A 20,584-nucleotide genomic window follows, 5' to 3' on the forward strand; every position below is an offset into this window, starting at 1 on the left:
TTTGTAAGTGTATCGATGGTGAAATGTCTTGCTGTTATTATTATTATTATTATCTATAGGGCAGGGGTTCCCAAACTTTTCTTATGCAGGGCAAAAAAACCAAACTTGATTGAGGCTAGTGGGCCAAAGATAAATATAGTTACCATCGCTAATTTCCTTATTTATTTAATTATATTTTAAAATAACTAGAAAACATTGCTTTTTATTACTAATACAGCATATTTTACATTTTATAATGAACTTATTACAGTTTAAAACAAAAAGAAACAATCTCATTAAATACAGAATTGCGTTACACTATAGTTTTTGCCTTGATTTGCAAACCAATGTCTTCTGCATAGTCTTCAATCCGTCGAGTGACATTTTTTACATTTTAAAAATCCTATTTATTTATCACATTTAATTCATTTCAGTTTGATTTCAGTTTTTGAGCTCAGCAATAAAACATCCTTCTCAGACAAAATGGTGGGCCAAATCAAAGGTTACAATGGGCCCACAGGCCCAACTTTGGGCATCTCTGATTTAGGGTTTTTGACTGGAAGCTATTTATTTATGTAAACATTATGTGTTATGTAGGCCAGCCGAATCCCATGAGGAAACTTAACTTAATGTATTATTAAAAAATAAAAATAAATTAATTAATTAATAAAACTAATTAAAGGCTATTTAAAAGGAAGTGTTGCCCAAACCCCACCAATAAACTTGCCCCTCAATGGGGGATGAGAAAATTGTACAACAATGAACCAATGAGATCATAAAATTTATACAAATTAGCCAATAAATCAAAAAGTTTTGGTTTGGTGTAAGATTGCTTTAGTTTATTTGATTATTAAGGTGTTCATGCTGGTTAATTGCCATTTGTTTTCGCATTAAGCTGTTGCTACAGTGTTCTAAGTGGATATTACGGCATACTGTCAATTCCTAGTAATGTATACAGCAATGGTACTAACTGAGCCATCAGTATGTAGTGCTCTTTGACCTTTTGTATGGATTAGCTTATTGTTTTCAACTGAACGATTTTCTTCAGTCTCCAAAGCAGCCCAGTAAAGACACACCATAGATTACCCAGTCCCAATGTGATCCGTTACAAAGGTGTGTATGGATCAGTATAGACACTGGTGTGCAGGTTATAATGGATGGCGAAGGAAAACATGTGATCACCTGAAACTGCATTTCCAGCCAGGTAAAAAACAGTGAGAAAACACCATTTACTAAGTAGATGTGGCGCATAAATCATCTACTCGCCCCATCCCTCCTACCAAATTGCTTTTTCTCTCCCCTCCTACTTCCACTATCTCTCTTTGCCCACAGCCCCCTAGTTTGTGCCCCGTCTCCTCCTTTTCTCTCTCTCTCTCCATCTCATTTCCCCTCCTTCATTTTCATCCTCCTCTCCTCTCTCATTTCCTGCCGGCCGGCCCTCCATCACCCTCCCTCTCGGTGCGCAGACATCACTGCCATATTGGGACAGTGACACCTCCATTAATCAATTTAGCAAACACCATGGACTGATCTGCACACAGTGTCACGCACACGCGCACATGCCAAAACATCGAGGACGAGTATCCACAATTCATTCACCTCAATACAGCCCTGTGGAAGTCAAGGTCATGCAGTCCTGTGGGGAATCCATATGTGATATTAACTCAGGCGGTGGTGTGTTCGACAGCACAATCCCGCTTACATTCATTTTAATATATACCACATACATAGCATGCAGGGGATCTCATCAGTGAGTAGCCTACTATATAGCTCACTGTGTCATTTACATATATTAATGAATAGCGGATTCTGTAAGCTCAATACTGCCATCTTCAGCCATCATTTTGGTAATGCATTACAATTTTTTCTTGTCTACTGCTGCCCTCTTCAGATTAGAAAGTGACTTACTGGCCACTGAATGCTATTCTGCACTCTTCTGACAGAAGAAATTGCTTATTTTATTCTATATTTTAAGGAAAGCAAGTTCATGATGTTTTAGACTCAACAACGCCACTGCCTGGTAGAAATTAACTTATTTCTTTGCCATGAAGAAAAATAAAAACGTGTTATCAGCTTTTTAAACACACAACTGTTGTTAAAGATCCATGAGCTAATTATCAGTCTAAAGCATGTAAGGGAAAGGATAGTGTATTTACATTGCATTTAAAAATGTAAAAGTACATATATATATGTAGCACTTTAACATCGAGACCAGCAGCCTGTAAGTACATTTAAGACTTGTTTCAGTTGTTGTGTATGGTTTGAGGACTTGTTTTCAGCTGTTTGTGTAAAGTTTTGTAGGACATTTAAACTTGCTTTCAGTTGTGTATAATACTACAAGTGTTTAGCCACTGTTTCCTTGGTTACTATAAGAGCTTGTGTAGCGAACGCGGTCGGTTTTGCGTCGTCCGCCTCAGTTTCGGCCCTTGTTTTGACTCGGGAGGCGTGTCTAAACGCCAAGTAACCACTATATAGTGAGCACGCTAGCTTAGTCGGCAGGAGAAGCACTTTAACATCGAGACCAACAGCCTGTAAGTACATTTAAGACTTGTTTCAGTTGTTGTGTATGGTTTGAGGACTTGTTTTCAGCTGTTTGTGTAAAGTTGTAGGACATTTAAACTTGCTTTCAGTTGTGTATAATACTACAAGTGTTTAGCCACTGTTTCCTTGGTTACTATAAGAGCTTGTGTAGCGAACGCGGTCGGTTTTGCGTCGTCCGCCTCAGTTTCGGCCCTTGTTTTGACTCTCGAGGCGTGTCCAGCTGAATTCAATCAGCTAACGTTAGTGGTTTGGGGTTATATAAACAACTAGTTCACCGCGGCAGCGGTCGCGGCAGCCTCGTGTGAAGACCGCCTCGTGTGAAGACCGACGAGTGTAAAGACCATCGACTCTACCTGCGCAACTAAGACCGACGAGTGTAAAGACCATCGACTCTACCTGCGCAACTAAGACCGACGAGTGTAAAGACCATCGACTCTACCTGCGCGACTCCACCGAGCAAAGACACCGACAAAGCACTTGAGTACTTTACTTTCTTTTTTTTTTTTTTTTTACTTTATCTTTTGTTGTCAGTGCACTTTTATTATGTGTTTTCTAATTCCTGTTGTTACTAACATTCGCAAAACACGGGAGGTACGCTACAGGCGTAATCCTCACAACCTTCATTCAATACATGTATCTGCTATTTCACAACTCTCTCTCTCCGTGGGCCTCTGGAACTGTCAATCAGCTGTTAACAAGGCAGATTTTATTACCTCCATAGCTACATATTCTGACTATAATCTCATGGCTCTAACTGAGACCTGGTTGAGGCCGGAGGACACTGCTAAACATGCTACTCTTTCTGCTAATTTCTCTTTTTCCCACACTCCTCGTCACACAGGGAGAGGGGGTGGGACTGGACTACTAATTTCCAAAGAATGGAAATTTACTCTGATACCGTCCCTGCCAACAATCAGCTCCTTTGAATTCCATGCAGTCACCATTATCCACCCCTTCTACATAAATGTGGTTGTCATCTACCGCCCACCAGGTAAATTAGGTCACTTCTTAGATGAACTGGATGTTCTTCTCTCATCTTTTTCTAATATTGACACTCCCTTGTTGGTGCTAGGTGACTTCAACATTTACGTTGACAAACCGCAAGCTGCAGACTTTCAGACTCTGCTTGCCTCTTTTGACCTAAAAAGAGCACCTACCTCTGCTACCCACAAATCAGGTAATCAGCTAGACCTTATTTACACACGACACTGCTTCGCTGATCAAACAATAGTAACTCCACTACAAATATCGGATCATTTCCTTCTGTCTCTCAACATCCACATTACTCCTGAGCCGCCACACACTCCAACACTGGTTACCTTTCGCAGAAACCTACGATCTCTCTCACCCAATAGACTATCCACCATTGTTTCAGACTCTCTTCCTCCATCTTGCAAACTCTCTGCACTTGATTCGAACAGTGCCACTGATACACTCTGCTCCACACTAGCATCATGTCTAGACCAATTATGTCCTCTTGCATCCAGGCCAGCCCGTGCCAGTCCTCCTGCACCCTGGCTCTCGGATACTCTCCGTGAGCATCGCTCAAAACTTCGAGCTGCAGAAAGAATTTGGCGGAAAACTAAAAATCCTGCACAGCTCTTAACATACCAAACTCTTCTGTCCTCTTTCTCGGCTGAGGTTACTTCGGCAAAGCAGACATATTACCGTCTGAAAATCAACAATGCCACTAATCCTCGCCTACTTTTTAAAACATTTTCCTCCCTCCTCTATCCTCCTCCTCCACCCGCATCCTCCACACTTACTACTGATGACTTTGCTACATTCTTTTGCACCAAAACTGCAAAAATCAGTGCTCAATTTGCTGCACCTACAACAAACACGCAAGGTACACCACCAACACCACACACACTCACCTCTTTTTCTCAGCTCTCTGAGTCTGAGGTGTCCAAACTGGTGCTATCTAGCCATGCAACCACCTGTCCACTCGATCCCATTCCCTCTCATCTCTTGCAAGCCATCTCTCCTGCAGTCATACCAACACTGACTCACATAATTAACACATCTCTTGACTCTGGTTTATTCCCCACTTCATTTAAGCAGGCTAGGGTAACCCCACTGCTAAAGAAACCCAACCTGGACCATACGCTATTTGAAAACTACAGACCAGTATCCCTGCTTCCATTCATGGCCAAGATTCTGGAGAAAGTAGTGTTCAATCAAGTCCTGGACTTTCTTACTCAAAACAATCTCATGGACAACAAGCAATCCGGCTTTAAGAAAGGCCACTCAACTGAGACTGCCCTGCTCTCGGTCGTGGAGGATCTCAGACTGGCTAAAGCAGACTCTAAATCATCAGTCCTCATTTTGCTGGACTTGTCAGCTGCTTTTGACACTGTCAACCACCAGATCCTGCTATCTACGCTCGAGTCACTGGGCGTTGCGGGCACTGTTATACAATGGTTCAGATCTCACCTCACTGACAGATCATTCAGGGTGTCTTGGAGGGGTGAGGTGTCCAACCTACAGCATCTAAACACTGGGGTACCTCAAGGCTCTGTTCTTGGGCCACTTCTCTTCTCCATCTACACATCATCTCTAGGACCAGTCATCCAGAGACATGGATTCTCCTACCACTGCTATGCTGATGATACCCAGCTATACCTCTCTTTTCATCCTGATGATCCCTCGGTTCCAGCTCGTATCTCAGCCTGCCTGTTGGATATTTCACACTGGATGAAAGATCATCATCTTCAGCTGAACCTCGCAAAAACGGAAATGCTTGTAGTTTCTGCCAACTCGACTCTACACCATAACTTTTCAATCCAGATGGACGGGGCAACCATTACTGCATCCAAAATGGTGAAAAGCCTTGGAGTAACGATTGATGACCAACTAAACTTCTCTGACCACATCTCTAGAACTGCTCGATCGTGCAGATTCACACTCTATAACATCAGAAAGATCCGACCCTTCTTATCTGAACATGCAGCTCAACTCCTTGTTCAAGCTCTTGTTCTCTCCAAACTGGATTACTGCAACTCTCTACTAGCTGGGCTTCCAGCTAACTCTATCAAGCCTCTTCAACTGCTCCAGAATGCAGCAGCACGAGTGGTCTTCAATGAACCTAAACGAGCACATGACACTCCGCTGCTAGTCCGTTTGCACTGGCTGCCAGTTGCTGCTCGCATCAAATTCAAAGCTCTGATGTTTGCCTACAAAGTGACTTCTGGCCTTGCTCCTTCTTATCTGCTCTCGCTTCTGCAGATCTATGTGCCCTCCAGAAACTTGCGTTCTGTGAATGAACGTCGCCTCGTGGTTCCATCCCAAAGGGGGAAGAAATCACTTTCGCGAACGCTCACGCTCAATCTCCCCAGTTGGTGGAATGAACTCCCTAACTGCATCAGAACAGCAGAGTCACTCGCTACTTTCAAGAAACGACTAAAAACTCAACTATTTAGTCTCCACTACACTTCCTAATCTGGAATTGCCTCTCTGAATATCACACTAACTGTACAAAAAAAAAAAAATACTAATACTACTAATACTTCCCTTCTTAGACTCTTGGTTGCTCTTGGTTGTGTAAATTGCTTCCTTGTCCTCATTTGTAAGTCGCTTTGGATAAAAGCGTCTGCTAAATGACTAAATGTAAATGTAAATGTAAATATATTAAAGATGCAGTAGGTGATGGTATTCAGAAACATTTTTTGTTGTGCTGGTTGAAAGTCTCTTCACATTCCAATGGTATTGGTTAAAGTAAATTATTAAAAAGTGTATTTATATGTAATTTTATATTCTGTGTGAGGCATAGGACTAAAAAAGTTTGTTCAATCAAAGAATTTGGGCCAAAAATTATGATAGTATAAACTATTTGACAACAAATGTTGATTTGTATCTACGGACCCTGTTCACACAGATAGCTCTGTCATTTGCAGGTTCACATGCATAATGACCACCTAAAGCTGACAGAGTAACAGGAAAACTCAGCTTCAACCTAAACTTCTTTCTGAAAGACCAATGTGGCCTTGTATCCATGAAAGGAAAGATTGTTTTTGAAAGGGCTTCTGCCAAAAATGTCCAATCAAAACTTTTCTAAATTATAAATCAGCATCGGAGCTTCTTTTGGATGGTGGAGGGAAAAATGCAGTTAAAAACCACGGTCTGAAGAATGACACCATGTATGTCTTTTAGACAGGCATGTTTAAAAACTAATTTAGTCACGCAAAACTTATGTAGATTGTGTTCTTTTATGAATGGGCTATATGCACAGAAGTGTTTTTCAGCCACCAGGACATTATCAGGAAGGCTATTCCAGAGTTCAGGAGCCATAAATAAGAAGGCTCAACCTTGAACTTCACTTTTACTGGGGCATTAGGACTCACACAGACTGCAGGTTGAGCGCCCCCTGCTGGCCTCACTAACAACCACTTCCAACAGCAACCTAGTGTTCCCTACTGGTCTCCCATCTAGGTACTAACCAGGATCAGCCCTGCTTAGCTTCAGTGAGTAGCTGCTCTTGGACTACAGGGTGATATGGCTGTGGCAATCACCCTGCAGACTTTCTCTCTGCTGTTAAACAAAATAAGATTTTGAAGAATGTTGGAAATGGGATAGTTCTCAGAAGCACTGCTTTTCATATTTCTTTTCTATCCAACTGTCTGGTTAACATCTTTCTTCAAAATATCACCTTTTGTGTTGAGCAGAAAAAATAAACTCATACAGCACACGTCTGGAATAACTTGACAAGTAAATGGTGAGTACATTTTTATTTTTAAATTGATCTAATGATATTAGAGGTTTTATTTGATTGCAGTCCCCTTTTTCAAACCCTTTCACACACTCTCTCAGACCTAGAGTTTTTTTTTATGTGACTTAGAATGCATCGCTTTAAAGTTTCCATGGCATCAGGTTTATCATGTATATATTGCATTTATATATGTATATCAGCATATATTGCTTTTATATATTTGTTTCTCTTGTCTTTTTTCTCTTTTCTGCAAATATTGACAAACATACTAATTATATTTTATAATATAATATCAAATATGATTAAGAAAATGTATTTAACTTTTTATACCGTTTAATAATTATCCTATCATTTGATGATGGCCGAGTTAGCCTGCACTGCAGTTGAGAGATTAGAGTTACTGGATTTACAACATGTTAACTCATCAACTTCTCCAAAATACAGGTAAGTGGCTTTTAAATGTGTGAAGAATAGAGCAAATATTCTAGAAACATAAACAGTGTGGATCTGATGTAAATAAAGCACATTGTCAAATTATGTAAAAAAAAAAAAAAACATAGGTTACCCCTTTTTTTCATATTTAATATAAGTCTTTTGTGTCCCCAGAATGCGTCTGTAAAGTTTCAGCTCAAAACACCCATCAGAGTATTTATTATAGCTGTCTGAAGTGTCTGTATTATAGCTGGGAAAAGGTTGTTGCTGTTTTTTTGCACTGGGTCTTTAAGGCTAGTCATCCCCGCCCACCGTTCCCACGTGCCTGTCAGCAACATGCCTCAATCGCCACCCTCGGCTGCCTCAGGAAGCAGATCTCATGTAACGTTTGTGAGAAATACTACAGTAAGAACTTTACCAAACAGTATTTGATGCATTTTTTTGTGGAGCTGCAACAATGAGTTTACGCACACACAGCGCAGACACACAAACACACACACATAGCGCAGACACACACACACACACACACATATAGCGCAGACACACACATACACACACATAGCGCAGACACACACATACACACACATAGCGTAGACACACACACATACATAGCGCAGACACACACACACATACATAGCGCAGACACACACACACACATACATAGTGCAGACACACACACACACACACACATAGCGCAGACACACACACACACACACACATAGCGCAGACACACACACATACATAGCGCAGACACACACACATACATAGCGCAGACACACACATACATAGCGCAGACACACACACACACACACACACACACACACAGACAGACAGATAGACAAACAGACAAACAGACAGACAGACAGAGAGAGAGAGAGACACGCGGCTGTAGTGATGAAGTGAATCTAAAGTGAATCGCTGTACTTCATGTACTTGATGATCCTAGCATACTGAACAGACCTTTTAATCCCGGTTCATCCTGTCTTGTTAATATGATTACATGCGTTATTACGGAGAAATGTTAATGCATGCAGCTGTCAATCAATATTGGTGGGCGGGGGGACCACACTCCTACGTCAAGTTGCGGTCGATCTGAAAACCAATCCAATTGGTCCACCGTTTTTATGCTGTTAAATTTAAAAAAAAAAAAAAAGACTGGGTGTGTTTATTTCACCCCAATATGATAGACTATACTTACACACGTCTGTCCAAACAGCTTTAAAAATAGATTTTTCACCATAGGTGCCCTTTAAGTACAGTATAATGTTTTGCAAGTACTAAGGTCTATTCAAATGTCTGAAATGTAAAATGTTATTTGTTTGAAAACACTGATAAATGTCTTTCTCTAGCTCAGTGCTAGTCATCGCCTGAAAGCTGCTTTGAAGTTAGAACCTGATTACGTAACACACTGAACATTCTAATCACACCAGTGTGATCATACACATCAGGAACCAGCCAAGACTAATCAAACCGGTGTGAATGTACAAGTAAGTGATTAATTTCCCAATTGTTAAAGTTAATTTCAAACATGACAAACTGAGTGTATTTTGTGTATGTTTTTGAGCAAACCTAAAGCCTAAAAGCGTAAAACCTAAACAAAAAGTTAGCACTTGGTAACATTGTTAGAACGGGTGTTATCAGTGGTTATCAGCTAATAAATATAGGCCAGTAGGGGCCTTCTACGCCTACTGGTAGGCTCAGAAGGCTGTTATCATCCATCCACTTGGTTAATTAGCTATACTAATAGAGAAAACTCCATATCCAGATCTGTTTTTACATTACTGTGACGGTTGGCTTTGGGGTTGGGATAGGGGTAGAGGTTAATAAAATACAATTAATGGGAAATTTAATAAATAATATAAATAATTCTCATGGTTAATCAGCTATACCAGAGAAGACTTCAGATCCAGAACTGTTTTTACATTACTGTGACGGTTGGGTTTTGGATTGGGGTAGGGGTAGATGTTAATAAAATACCATTAATGGGAAATTTAGTAAATAATTTTAACAATTTTCAAAAACAGCTGATTAACCATGTGGATGGATGACAACAGCCTTCTGAGCCTACTAGTGGGCGCAGAAGGCCCCTACTGGCCCATATTTATCAGCTGATAACCACTGATAACTTCCATTCAATTGAGTATTAACATTAAAATCGTCTGACAGAATCCTCTTTGGTAACAGCATCTCAGTTGCAGCGCAATACACTTTTAAGTCTTTAAAGGAAAGGTACAGAATGCAATATCCCAGAACTAAAATCCTAATAATAGCATACACCTTTTATGAAGTCATTTTTGTTGGTTTGCATACTTTGCACAAAAGGAGGACAGGCATGGTTTGGTATGTAATACAAATAAAACATGTAGACAAGCAGTATAATTTTTCTATGTGAAATTGTTGCATTATTGGACTTTAGTTTATTGCAAACTGATGTAATAGTGTTTAATAAGTGACCCTGGACCACAAAACCAGTCAAAAGTAATTTTTTAATAAAACTAAGATTTATACATTATCTGAAAGCAGAATAAATAAGCTTTATTTAGATGTATGGTTTGGTTTGTTAGGACAGAACAATACTTGTAGTGCATTTATTTGTAAATCTGGAAAGTGAGGGTTCATAAAAATCTAAATATTGAGAAAATTACCTTTAACAAATAGGTTGTTATACAAAATACTAAACAGAAATTAGGTTCTGATACATTAACTAAAGACAAGTCACAAAAATGTCTTCAAGGAATGTGATCTTTACTTTATATTTTAATGAATTTAGGCATAAAGTAAAAAAATCTATTAATTTAACTACATTTATTAATGTATTTCTGGCTATTTTCACAGTACAGTACACACCTATGTGGCTTATTTTTGTGGTCTAGGGTCACATACTGTATAAATAAGAAAAATAGACAAAAATCTTACCTGTATAATGTCTGTCATCTACATTAGAAGCAGAAGAGAGAACAAAGACAACAACAGAATTGTAAATAATGATTATAATATTGATTCTATAAGTAAAGTGCTCATTCACTAATACTCACAGTGGCAGACCGGTTTGGGTGAGTCCCATTTGCCTAGTTTATTGCACTGTGTGCTGTTTCTGCCCACCAGGATGAAACCCTCCAAACAGCTGTAGTGAAGTATAGTGCCCTCTACTGCTGGTCCTGGAGGATGAACCGTCACACGGCCGTTCTCCAGGGACGTCCACACACGCGGACATGGCAGCACTGAGAAACACCAGTCACAAATTAAATTCACTTTTTGACATATAAAACGTCATTGTTTCAGTTTCAGAACTCAAACCTTTCCTACCTATATACAGTATTTAACAATATACTGTCTTAATATAATACTATCTTTACATATACAGTATACAGTAGATATCATATATTAGTTATTCATTATACAGTTGAAGTCAAAATTATTAGCCCCATGAATTATTAGCCCCCCCCCCCCCCCCCCCCCGTTATTTTTCCCCAACATTTCTGTTTAACAGAGAGCAGATTTTCTTAACACATTTCTAAACATAATAGTTTTAATAACTCAATTTTAATAACTGACTTATTTTATCTTTGCCATGAACAGTAAATAATATTTGACTAGATATTTTTCAAGACACTTCTATACAGCTTAAAGTGACATTTAAAGGTTTAACTAGGTTAATTAGGTTAACTAGGTAGGATAGGGTAATTTTGCAATTTATCATATGATGGTTTGTTCTGTAGACTATCAAAAAAAATATATATATAGCTTAAAGAGGCTAAAAATTTTGACCTTAAAATGTTTTTAAAAAAATTAAAACCTGCTTTTATTCTAGCCAAAATAAAACAAATAAGACTTTCTCCAGAAGAGAAAATATTATCAGACATACTGTGAAAATTTCCTTGCTCTGTTAACATAATTTGGCTAATAATTCTGATTTCAACTGCTCATAACTGCCTTTTCAGAAAGTTTTCAACTGTATCAAACTGTTTACGTGTTTATTACAATTTGACTGTTACTTTGTGCATTTTAACCTAAATCACATCAGTGTGCATCTATGAAGGATGTAGGTTGTCAAATATAATTTACATGGTAAAATTTACATTGGCGTGCATATAGCCGTTCTTTTGAACATTTTTTAAATATGGAAACCTGTCATACCAGTGGCTCCAATGAACACACAGTTTCACACAAAGACCAATGACCAAGGTCAGGTTTCTTTTTAAACAATACATTAACATTTTGAATACAAAGGACATGAGACCATTTTGCATGATAAATAGATGAATAAAGTTTAATGCTGCATGGACACTAGTTCCTTTAACATTTTACTTTCAATTAATAAGAAAATTAAGGTCTTCATAAACATTACTTAGCAATACTTGAATGTTTTGTCCTACAATATAAACTGTGCATACTCATAATAAACTCACCCTAAAAAGCCCTATTTGGTTATTTATTAGGAACATGAGTTTCTTATTGTTGTGCAAGCTACAGTACAACCTTACAATTTTACTTTCTCAGGATTGTAATGCGTTACATTATCTATCTATCTATCTATCTATCTATCTATCTATCTATCTATCTATCTATCTATCTATCTATCTATCTATCTATCTATCTATCTATCTATCTATCTATCTATCTATCTATCTATCTATCTATCTATCTATCTATCTATCTATCTGTCTATCTGTCTGTCTGTCTGTCTGTCTGTCTTGCTGTCTGTCTGTCTGTCTGTCTGTCTGTCTGTCTGTCTATCTATCTATCTAATCTATCCGTCTGTCTGTCTGTCTGTCTGTCTATCTGTCTATTTTTCTATCTATCTATCTATAAACCAACACAAGCACTATTCCATTTTATTTAAAATACTTAGGATGGAAAGCCCCAGCTTAGATGAACGTGAAGACTACAGCTCCCATGATTCCACACTCAGTTTTAGTCATCAACCTTTTGTTTGTTTTATAGTTTTTCTAAGTGGCTTTGGTGCATTTCTCACAACACTATTTATATTTGCACAACAGTTAATGCATTTCCCAAAACAATTAGTACAAACTGCAAAACCTAGTTGATAACCAGCAAAAGGGTGTCTTATGCTTAAAATGGAAAGCTCAGTCCTCAAAAGCAAGTATTTCTGTCGCTGAAAGTGTCAGTGAAATCAAGATGAAAAGTCCTGACACCATTGTATAGATAGTCAAATGGCTTTGTCATGTTTTCATTATGACAGTTTACTCTATACATTCTTCCAATGCAAAAAAAAAAAAAAAAAAAAAAGTCAGATTTTGGTGACACTTCCTGAAAATACTTAAGCACTATTTACTATTTGTACAGCCATTTGAAAACTACAGTAAAGTTAGACATCACTGCATTTAGTGAGGTATCTGACACTGAATATGTATGTTTCACATTTTCACAGCATTTGCTTTGTGCAATTCTAATTTATTCACAGCATTGTGCAAAAAAAATAATACACCCTTATTTACAACAAACATAAACTTCCTTTGGGTAGAGCTGTGGACAACTGTAAACAATATTGCAGTACATATTGGAACAAAACCTAACATACATAGGTCTGTAAATCTTTCATGAACTCATTCAATTTAGAGGACATTTTCAGGAAAATAAAAAAAGATCTACATTTATTTTAATCAAATTTGCTTGACAGATTTTGACAACAACATTTTTGTATGTAATGACTCAAGTAATGAAATGACTATTATTTTTATATGAAAAGACTCAGCATTCACAGGTTTAGTTAATTTTGACTGATATGACAACCAAATGATAACATTACAAAACAGCAGAGAGTTGCATAAAAGCAATTGATGCATGTCCAAAAGCATTTGCAATTTGTTGGAAGGAATGAAAAACTGCTACTATGATGTGCACAAATTACTAGAAATGCATTGACTGTTGTGCAATGTAAATAGTGTTGTGAGAAATGCATCAAAGCCACTGAGAAAAACTGTAATTGTGCTTCATTATTGTTGTATTCACATAATTATTTATTTATTATATTATTATTAAACCATTTATTTGGCCTGCATTTAATAATAATACATTTATTTTTTGTAAATGGCACCTTTCTAGACACCCAAAGTCGCCTAACAATAAGCATCAACAGCCATACCAGAACAAATTAAAACAATTAATAATAAAAAAAATTGCAAACAAGCATTCTAACTTCATGTAACTAGCTGCAGGTTTAAACACTGCAAATATACAATCACCTCACAAAAAGTGGGAAAAAAAAAGAGAGTGAAATTATATACTATATCTATAAAGGTATTTGGTTTATTTAAGATCATTTGTAGTTTTCTTTAGAACTTAAAAGCACTCCTGAATCTGAAAGAGTGATTAGCTGTAGGCTCCAGAACAGTCATCTGAAACATTGTCATACAGTGTAATGCCTGTATTATCAATAGCCTTGCATTTACTAACACAGACTATATACTGTATGAAGTAATTTGTGTTTTCCTCCTGAAGAAAATTATCATAAAAACAATGCTTAGTGGTCCAATGTGTTACAACAGTGTTTTTTAAAAAAAACTAAACACTTTATTGATATAGTACACAGCCAAGCACATGTGGGGCCTGTTTCAGAAAGCAGGTTAAGTGAAAACTCAGAGTAGTTTAACCCTGAAATGAGAGAAACTCTGGGTTTTCCGTTTCAAAATGGCAGGTTTGTTAAACTCGAGAAAGCAGGTTAAGTCAAGCCTGTTTCTAAAAGAGAGTTAACTTTAACTCAGAGTCAGTTACCGTGGTAACTTACTCTGTGAATCTAACCTGGTCCGGAGCAGGTTTTATTCTCTAAACTCTGAGTTTCTGTCGGTCTCCTCCCCTTTTTTAAAAATGAAGCGGCATTTCTCGCATTAGTCTTACATTTCCACACACCTATTTTAGAGCTCATTTTGGAGATGTGCATAAAAAAGATTGATGGAAACGTCATGATTCACATAACTTTTGAAAATACGCATAATATAACAAGTGCATAACTGAGTGGGTTAAACTTTTATTTGATAAGATGCACATAAACTACAAAGTGCACTTAAATTACAGTATGTACATTAAAAAATAGTTTGTTAGAGATGATGATAAAAATGTGTGTGAAAAAACAAACCAGCAGACTGAGCACACTGCAGAACATCTTAAATGGTGTTTTAGTCAATCTAAAATGCCTTTACTGTTTCATTATTAGTGTATATTATTAATTACCTCCGAGCGTCTGGAGCGTGTCAAGATCTCCGCGTCTGGCTTCTTCTGAGGCTCAGGTACATTAATTAAATAAAAAAATCATTGATGCAGCTTCTTCTGCCGCAGTAAATTCTGTTTTTACTGTTGATATTTGGCGCAAGTTAATCAGGAAGTGACGATTGTGTTCTCTTCGACTCTTTGGATAAAAACGCTGCTTTATTTTAGGCATTATTCCAGTTTTGCACAAATTTATGTAATAGCCTATATTTTGATGAAAACACAGCTATTGCCTACATTTTTGCCACACACAGAACTAAGTCACGTACGAGGCTTGTCCTTTTTTTCCCATAAATAATTAGCTTAATCTTTGACATGCACTGTTACTAGATTAATGGGATTATTATTCTGTCTAAATTATTTTATTACTGCTTACCTTCTTAATGTTATATCAACCTCTATCACTTGATCAATAAAAAGGCAGACACAAGTGCGCTGTTAAATCTATTAAAACTGATAAAAGTGTATAAAAGTTTAGGAAAAAGTATAAACGTCACACATTACTTATTTTATTATACTTAAAATGTTTAAATACTTAAAATTAAAAATTACGCATTAACTTGAGCAGCTGTTTTCCCTCGCTGTTTCTGTTTCACTGATGGTTGCTTCATTTTAAATATATACACTCATATTTGCTATAACTTTGCATGAGAACATCAAGTTCAGCTTGAAAAAGAAATGCTGATCTCTTTTTTTTAAGATGTTGCCGTAGTCACTCGTAATGTCTGCACTCCATTGATAATGCCTTTTTATAGTCACGGTGCGCGCGCTTAACTCTGAGTTGGTCTACTCAAAGTTGATTGAACCAACTCAGATCAGCTGTTCTGAAACCGAAAACTCAGAGTTTTTAATCTCTCGGTAAATCAACTCAGAGTTCAAGTTTAAACTCCGAGTTGTTTGAACCTCCTTACTGAAACAGGCCCCTGGTCAGACCACAAACAAGTTGTCATGCCTGGGCTCTCTCAGAAAGGCAAAGGATCACAAGAGTTATCAATCACATAGATTTATTGATTAACACTCACATGAAGGACAGAGGAAATACTCAGGAACAACATGGGGGGCCTGTTTCAGTAGGGAGGTTCAAACAACTCTGAGTTGAACTTGAACTCTGAGTTGATTTACCGAGATAATAAAAACTTAGTTTTCAGTTTCAGAACAGCTGATCTGAGTTGGTTCAATCAACTTTGAGTAGACCAACTCAGAGTTAAGCGCGCGCACCGTGACTATAAAAAGGCATTATCAATGGAGTGCAGACATTACGAGTGACTACGGCAACATCTTTAAAAAAAAGAGATCAGCATTTCTTTTTCAAGCTGAACTTGATGTTCTCATGCAAAGTTATAGCAAATATGAGTGTATATATTTAAAATGAAGCAACCATCAGTGAAACAGAAACAGCGAGGGAAAACAGCTGCTCAAGTTAATGCGTAATTTTTAATTTTAAGTATTTAAACATTTTAAGTATAATAAAATAAGTAATGTGTGACGTTTATACTTTTTCCTAAACTTTTATACACTTTTATCAGTTTTAATAGATTTAACAGCGCACTTGTGTCTGCCTTTTTATTGATCAAGTGATAGAGGTTGATATAACATTAAGAAGGTAAGCAGTAATAAAATAATTTAGACAGAATAATAATCCCATTAATCTAGTAACCGTGCATGTCGAAGGTTAAGCGAATTATTTATGAAAAAAAGGACAAGCCTCGTACGTGACTTTGTTCTGTGTGTGACAAAAATGTAGGCAATAGCTGTGTTTTCATCAAAATATAGGCTATTACATAAATTTGTGCAAAACTGGAATAACGTCTAAAAATAAAGCAGCATTTTTATCCAAAGAGTCGAAGAGAACACAATCGTCACTTCCTGATTAACTTGCGCCAAATATCAACAGTAAAAACAGAATTTACTGCGGTAGAAGAAGCTGCATGAATGATTTTTATTTAATTAATGTACCTGAGCCTCAGAAGACAATTGACACTCAATGAACACGTGGGGGCGTTTGAAGCCAGACGCGGAGATCTTGACACGCTCCAGACGCTCGGAGGTAATTAATAATATACACTAATACTGAAACAGTTAGGGTATTTTAGAATGACTAAAACAACATTTAAGATGTTCTGCAGTGTGCTCAGTCTGCTGGTTTGTCAATTCACACACATTTTCATCATCATCTCTAACAAACCATTTTTTAATGTACATACTGTAATTTGTTAAGTGCACTTCGTATTTTATGTGCATCTTATCAAATAAAAGTTTAACCTACTCAGTTATGCACTTGTTATATTATGCGTATTTTCAAAAGTTATGTGAATCATGACATTTCCATCAATCTTTTTTATGCACATCTCCAAAATGAGCTCTAAAATACGTGTGTGGAAATGTAAGGCTAATGCGAGAAATACCACTTCATCTTTAAAAAAGGGGAGGAGACCGACAGAAACTCTGAGTTTAGAGAATAAAACCTGCTCCGGACCAGGTTAGATTCACAGAGTAAGTTACCACGGTAACTGACTCTGAGTTAAAGTAACTCTCTTTTAGAAACAGGCTTGACTTACCCTGATTTCTCGAGTTTAACAAACCTGCCATTTTGAAACAGAAAACCCAGAGTTTCTCTCATTTCAGGGTTAAACTACTCTGAGTTTTAACCTGCTTTCTGAAACAGGCCCAGGGTGACTAGACAGACATCAATACTAATCAAAACTAAGGGGTATAAATACACAAGGATGTAATGACACTGATGATACACACAGGAGGAACACAGGTGGAACCAATGAACAAAATGAAACGGCGAGAAACAGAACAGAGGAGCACATGGGGAAGGTCACATGACGAAAACACAGGGGCCTGACACAAGTCGCATGTAATGAAGAGTTAAGCATTTCTCCCAAAGAAAAGCCCATCTAAACAAAACACTACCAGGGGCCTGTTTCAGTAAGGAGGTTAAAACAACTCGGAGTTTAAACTTGAACTCTGAGTTGACTTACCGAGAGATTTGAGTTTTCGGTTTCAGAATAGCTGATCTGAGCTGGGTCAATCAACTTTGAGTAGACCAACTCAGAGTTAAGCGCGCACACCGTGACTATAAAAAGGCATTATCAATGGAGCGCAGATATTATGAGTGACAATGGCAACATCTTAAAAAAAGAGATCACAATTTCTTTCTCCGGCTGAATTTGATCTGCTCATGCAAAGTTATAGCAAATATGAGCGTATATATTTAAAAAGACGCAACCATCAGTGAAACAGAGACAGTTAGCCTGGGAAAACAGCTGCTCAAGTTAATGCGTAATTTTTAATTTGAAATATTTAAATATTTAAGTATAATAAAATAAGTAATATAATGTGTGATGTCTATAAAATGTTTCTAAACTTTTATATACGTTGATCAGTTTTAATAGATTTAAAAGTGCACTTGTGAGTATGCCTTTTTATTAATCAAGTGATAGAGTTTGATATAACATTTAGAAGGTAAGCAGTGCTAAAATTAATTTTTAAAAAGAATAATAATCCCATTAATCTAGTTACAGTACTTGTCAAAGGTTAAGCTAATTATTTATGAAAAAGGACAAGCCTCGTACGTGACTTTGTTCTGTGTGTGACAAAAATGTAGGAAATATCTAAGTTTCCATCCAAATATATTACATAAACTTGTGCAAAACTGGAATATTGCATATAAGATGCAAATAAAGCAGCGTTTTTATCCAATAAGTCAAAGAGAACACAATCGTCACTTCCTGATTAACTTGCGCCAAATATCAACAGTAAAAACAGAATTTACTGCGGTAGAATAAGCTGCGTCAATTAATTCTTTATTTAATAAATGTACTTGCGCCTCAGAGAAAGAAAACAATGCTGACACGCAATGAACACGTGGGGGCGTTTGAAGCCAGACGCGGAGACTCTTGACACGCTCCTGATGCTCAAAGATAATTAATAATATACACTAATACTGAAACAGTTAAAAGATTTTAGAATGATTAAAACAACATTTAAGATGTTCTGCAGTGTGCTCAGTCTGCTGGTTTGTCCATTCACACACATTTTCATCATCCTCTCTAACAAACCTTTTTTTAGTGCACATACTGTAATTTGTTAAGTGCACTTAGTTTATGCAAATCTTTTCTTATCAAATAAAAGTTTAACCTACTCAGTTATGCACATGTTTTATTATGCATATTTTTAAAAGTTATGTGAATCATGCCGTTTCCATCAATCGTTTTTATGTGCATCTCCAAAATGAGCTCTAAAATAGGTGTGTGGAAATGTAAGGCTAATGCGAGAAATACGCTTCATCTTTAAAAAAAAGGGGAGGAGACCGACAGAAACTCTGAGTTTAGAGAAAAAAACCTGCTCCGGACCAGGTTAGATTCACAGAGTAAGTTACCACGGTAACTGACTCTGAGTTAAAGTTACCTTTCTTTCAGAAACAGGTTTGACTTACCCTGATTTCTTGAGTTTAACAAACCTGCCATTTTGAAACAGAAAACCCAGAGTTTCTCTTATTTCAGGGTTAAAATACTCTGAGTTTTCACTTAACCTGCTTTCTGAAACAGGCACTGATTACACTCCGCCTCTTTGCCCTTGTTTGGTATGCAATGACGTGCAAACAAAATAGCAACGATTGGCCACACCTACTTGTAGCATCTTTTGCGTTCTTCAGAAACCAGTGGTTGACGTCACGAATACTACATCCATATCTTTTACAGTCTATGGATAAAATTTGTAGCTAGAAACAATGTGTCATTGTAGCTAGATCCTTTGTGTTGAGCTATGAAAAGTCATGTGAAATAAGAACTAATTGCAATGATTGACACTATGAAACCACAACCCTCTCACACACAACACACACAAAAAAAGTAAAATAATGAGGAGGCACAATGACATAAAACAAAATCTAAATTAAGTCATTTTAGCATGCAAAATTCAAATTTATGCATATATTATTATAACAGAAAATTAATTACAGCACAAATAAGTTAGATACTGTAATGCATTATTTTTCTAAAGCCCTACTTCCCACCATTGCTTATTTAAAAAAATATATATATATATAGGGTGTGACTAATCTGCATTGTAACAAAGCATTTTGATATAGAGTCAAACTATGTTTGACACATTGAAATTGAAAATACTATTGTAAAACTCAAAAAGAAGTCTTGAGGGAGCCCTCTTTTACTTGCTAACCATTTTTACATCATTACTGCACCACACCATTTCCTATACATTACTATCCATGGACATTTATTTTAAAAAAAAATTACATTTATGCTTTTGTGGTCCAAAAACAATATAAGTGTAAATAACATTAGCACAATAACAGGATAGGTGCGATTTGAGGCACTATTACTTTAAGGCTCATGTTTCATTTGAGCAGTCTGAAATGGAATTTTCCCCTGTGGGATTCATTTTTACCTTAGATTACCTTTTCTTTTATAAAGCATACAACGCTACCACCTTTTCTTGCAGTGAAAGGATAAATGATGCCAAGAACAGAATGTATCATCCTCAGAGACCAATTATATAACACAATATGCTCAGCTGTCATCTTTAATACTTCATACCTCCATCCAGTAGTGATCGTGTCAAGTTATATCAACATGTCTGTGTCAACACCGTGTGTTTCATATTATAATAGAGAGTGTGTGTGTGTGTGTGTGTGTGTGTGTGTGTGTGTGTGTGTGTGTGTGTGTGTGT

General features: G+C 37.0%; 1 protein-coding gene across 3 annotated transcripts in view; it reads right to left on the reverse strand.

Moving 5' to 3' along the window:
• Positions 1-20,584, reverse strand: part of gabbr1b (gamma-aminobutyric acid (GABA) B receptor, 1b) — a 227,480-nt gene that overhangs the window by 132,125 nt on the left and 74,771 nt on the right. For all 3 annotated transcript variants that reach the window (XM_003200605.6, XM_005170102.5, XM_068215287.2), the window contains exons 5-6: positions 10,696-10,881; positions 10,577-10,594 (exon numbers count right to left, since the gene is read on the reverse strand). In XM_003200605.6, coding sequence (XP_003200653.2) covers positions 10,577-10,594; positions 10,696-10,881 — 204 coding nt within the window. The remainder of the gene's footprint in view (positions 1-10,576; positions 10,595-10,695; positions 10,882-20,584) is intronic.

This window comes from Danio rerio, chromosome 19, assembly GCF_049306965.1.
Source record: "Danio rerio strain Tuebingen ecotype United States chromosome 19, GRCz12tu, whole genome shotgun sequence".
NCBI lineage: Eukaryota > Metazoa > Chordata > Actinopteri > Cypriniformes > Danionidae > Danio > Danio rerio.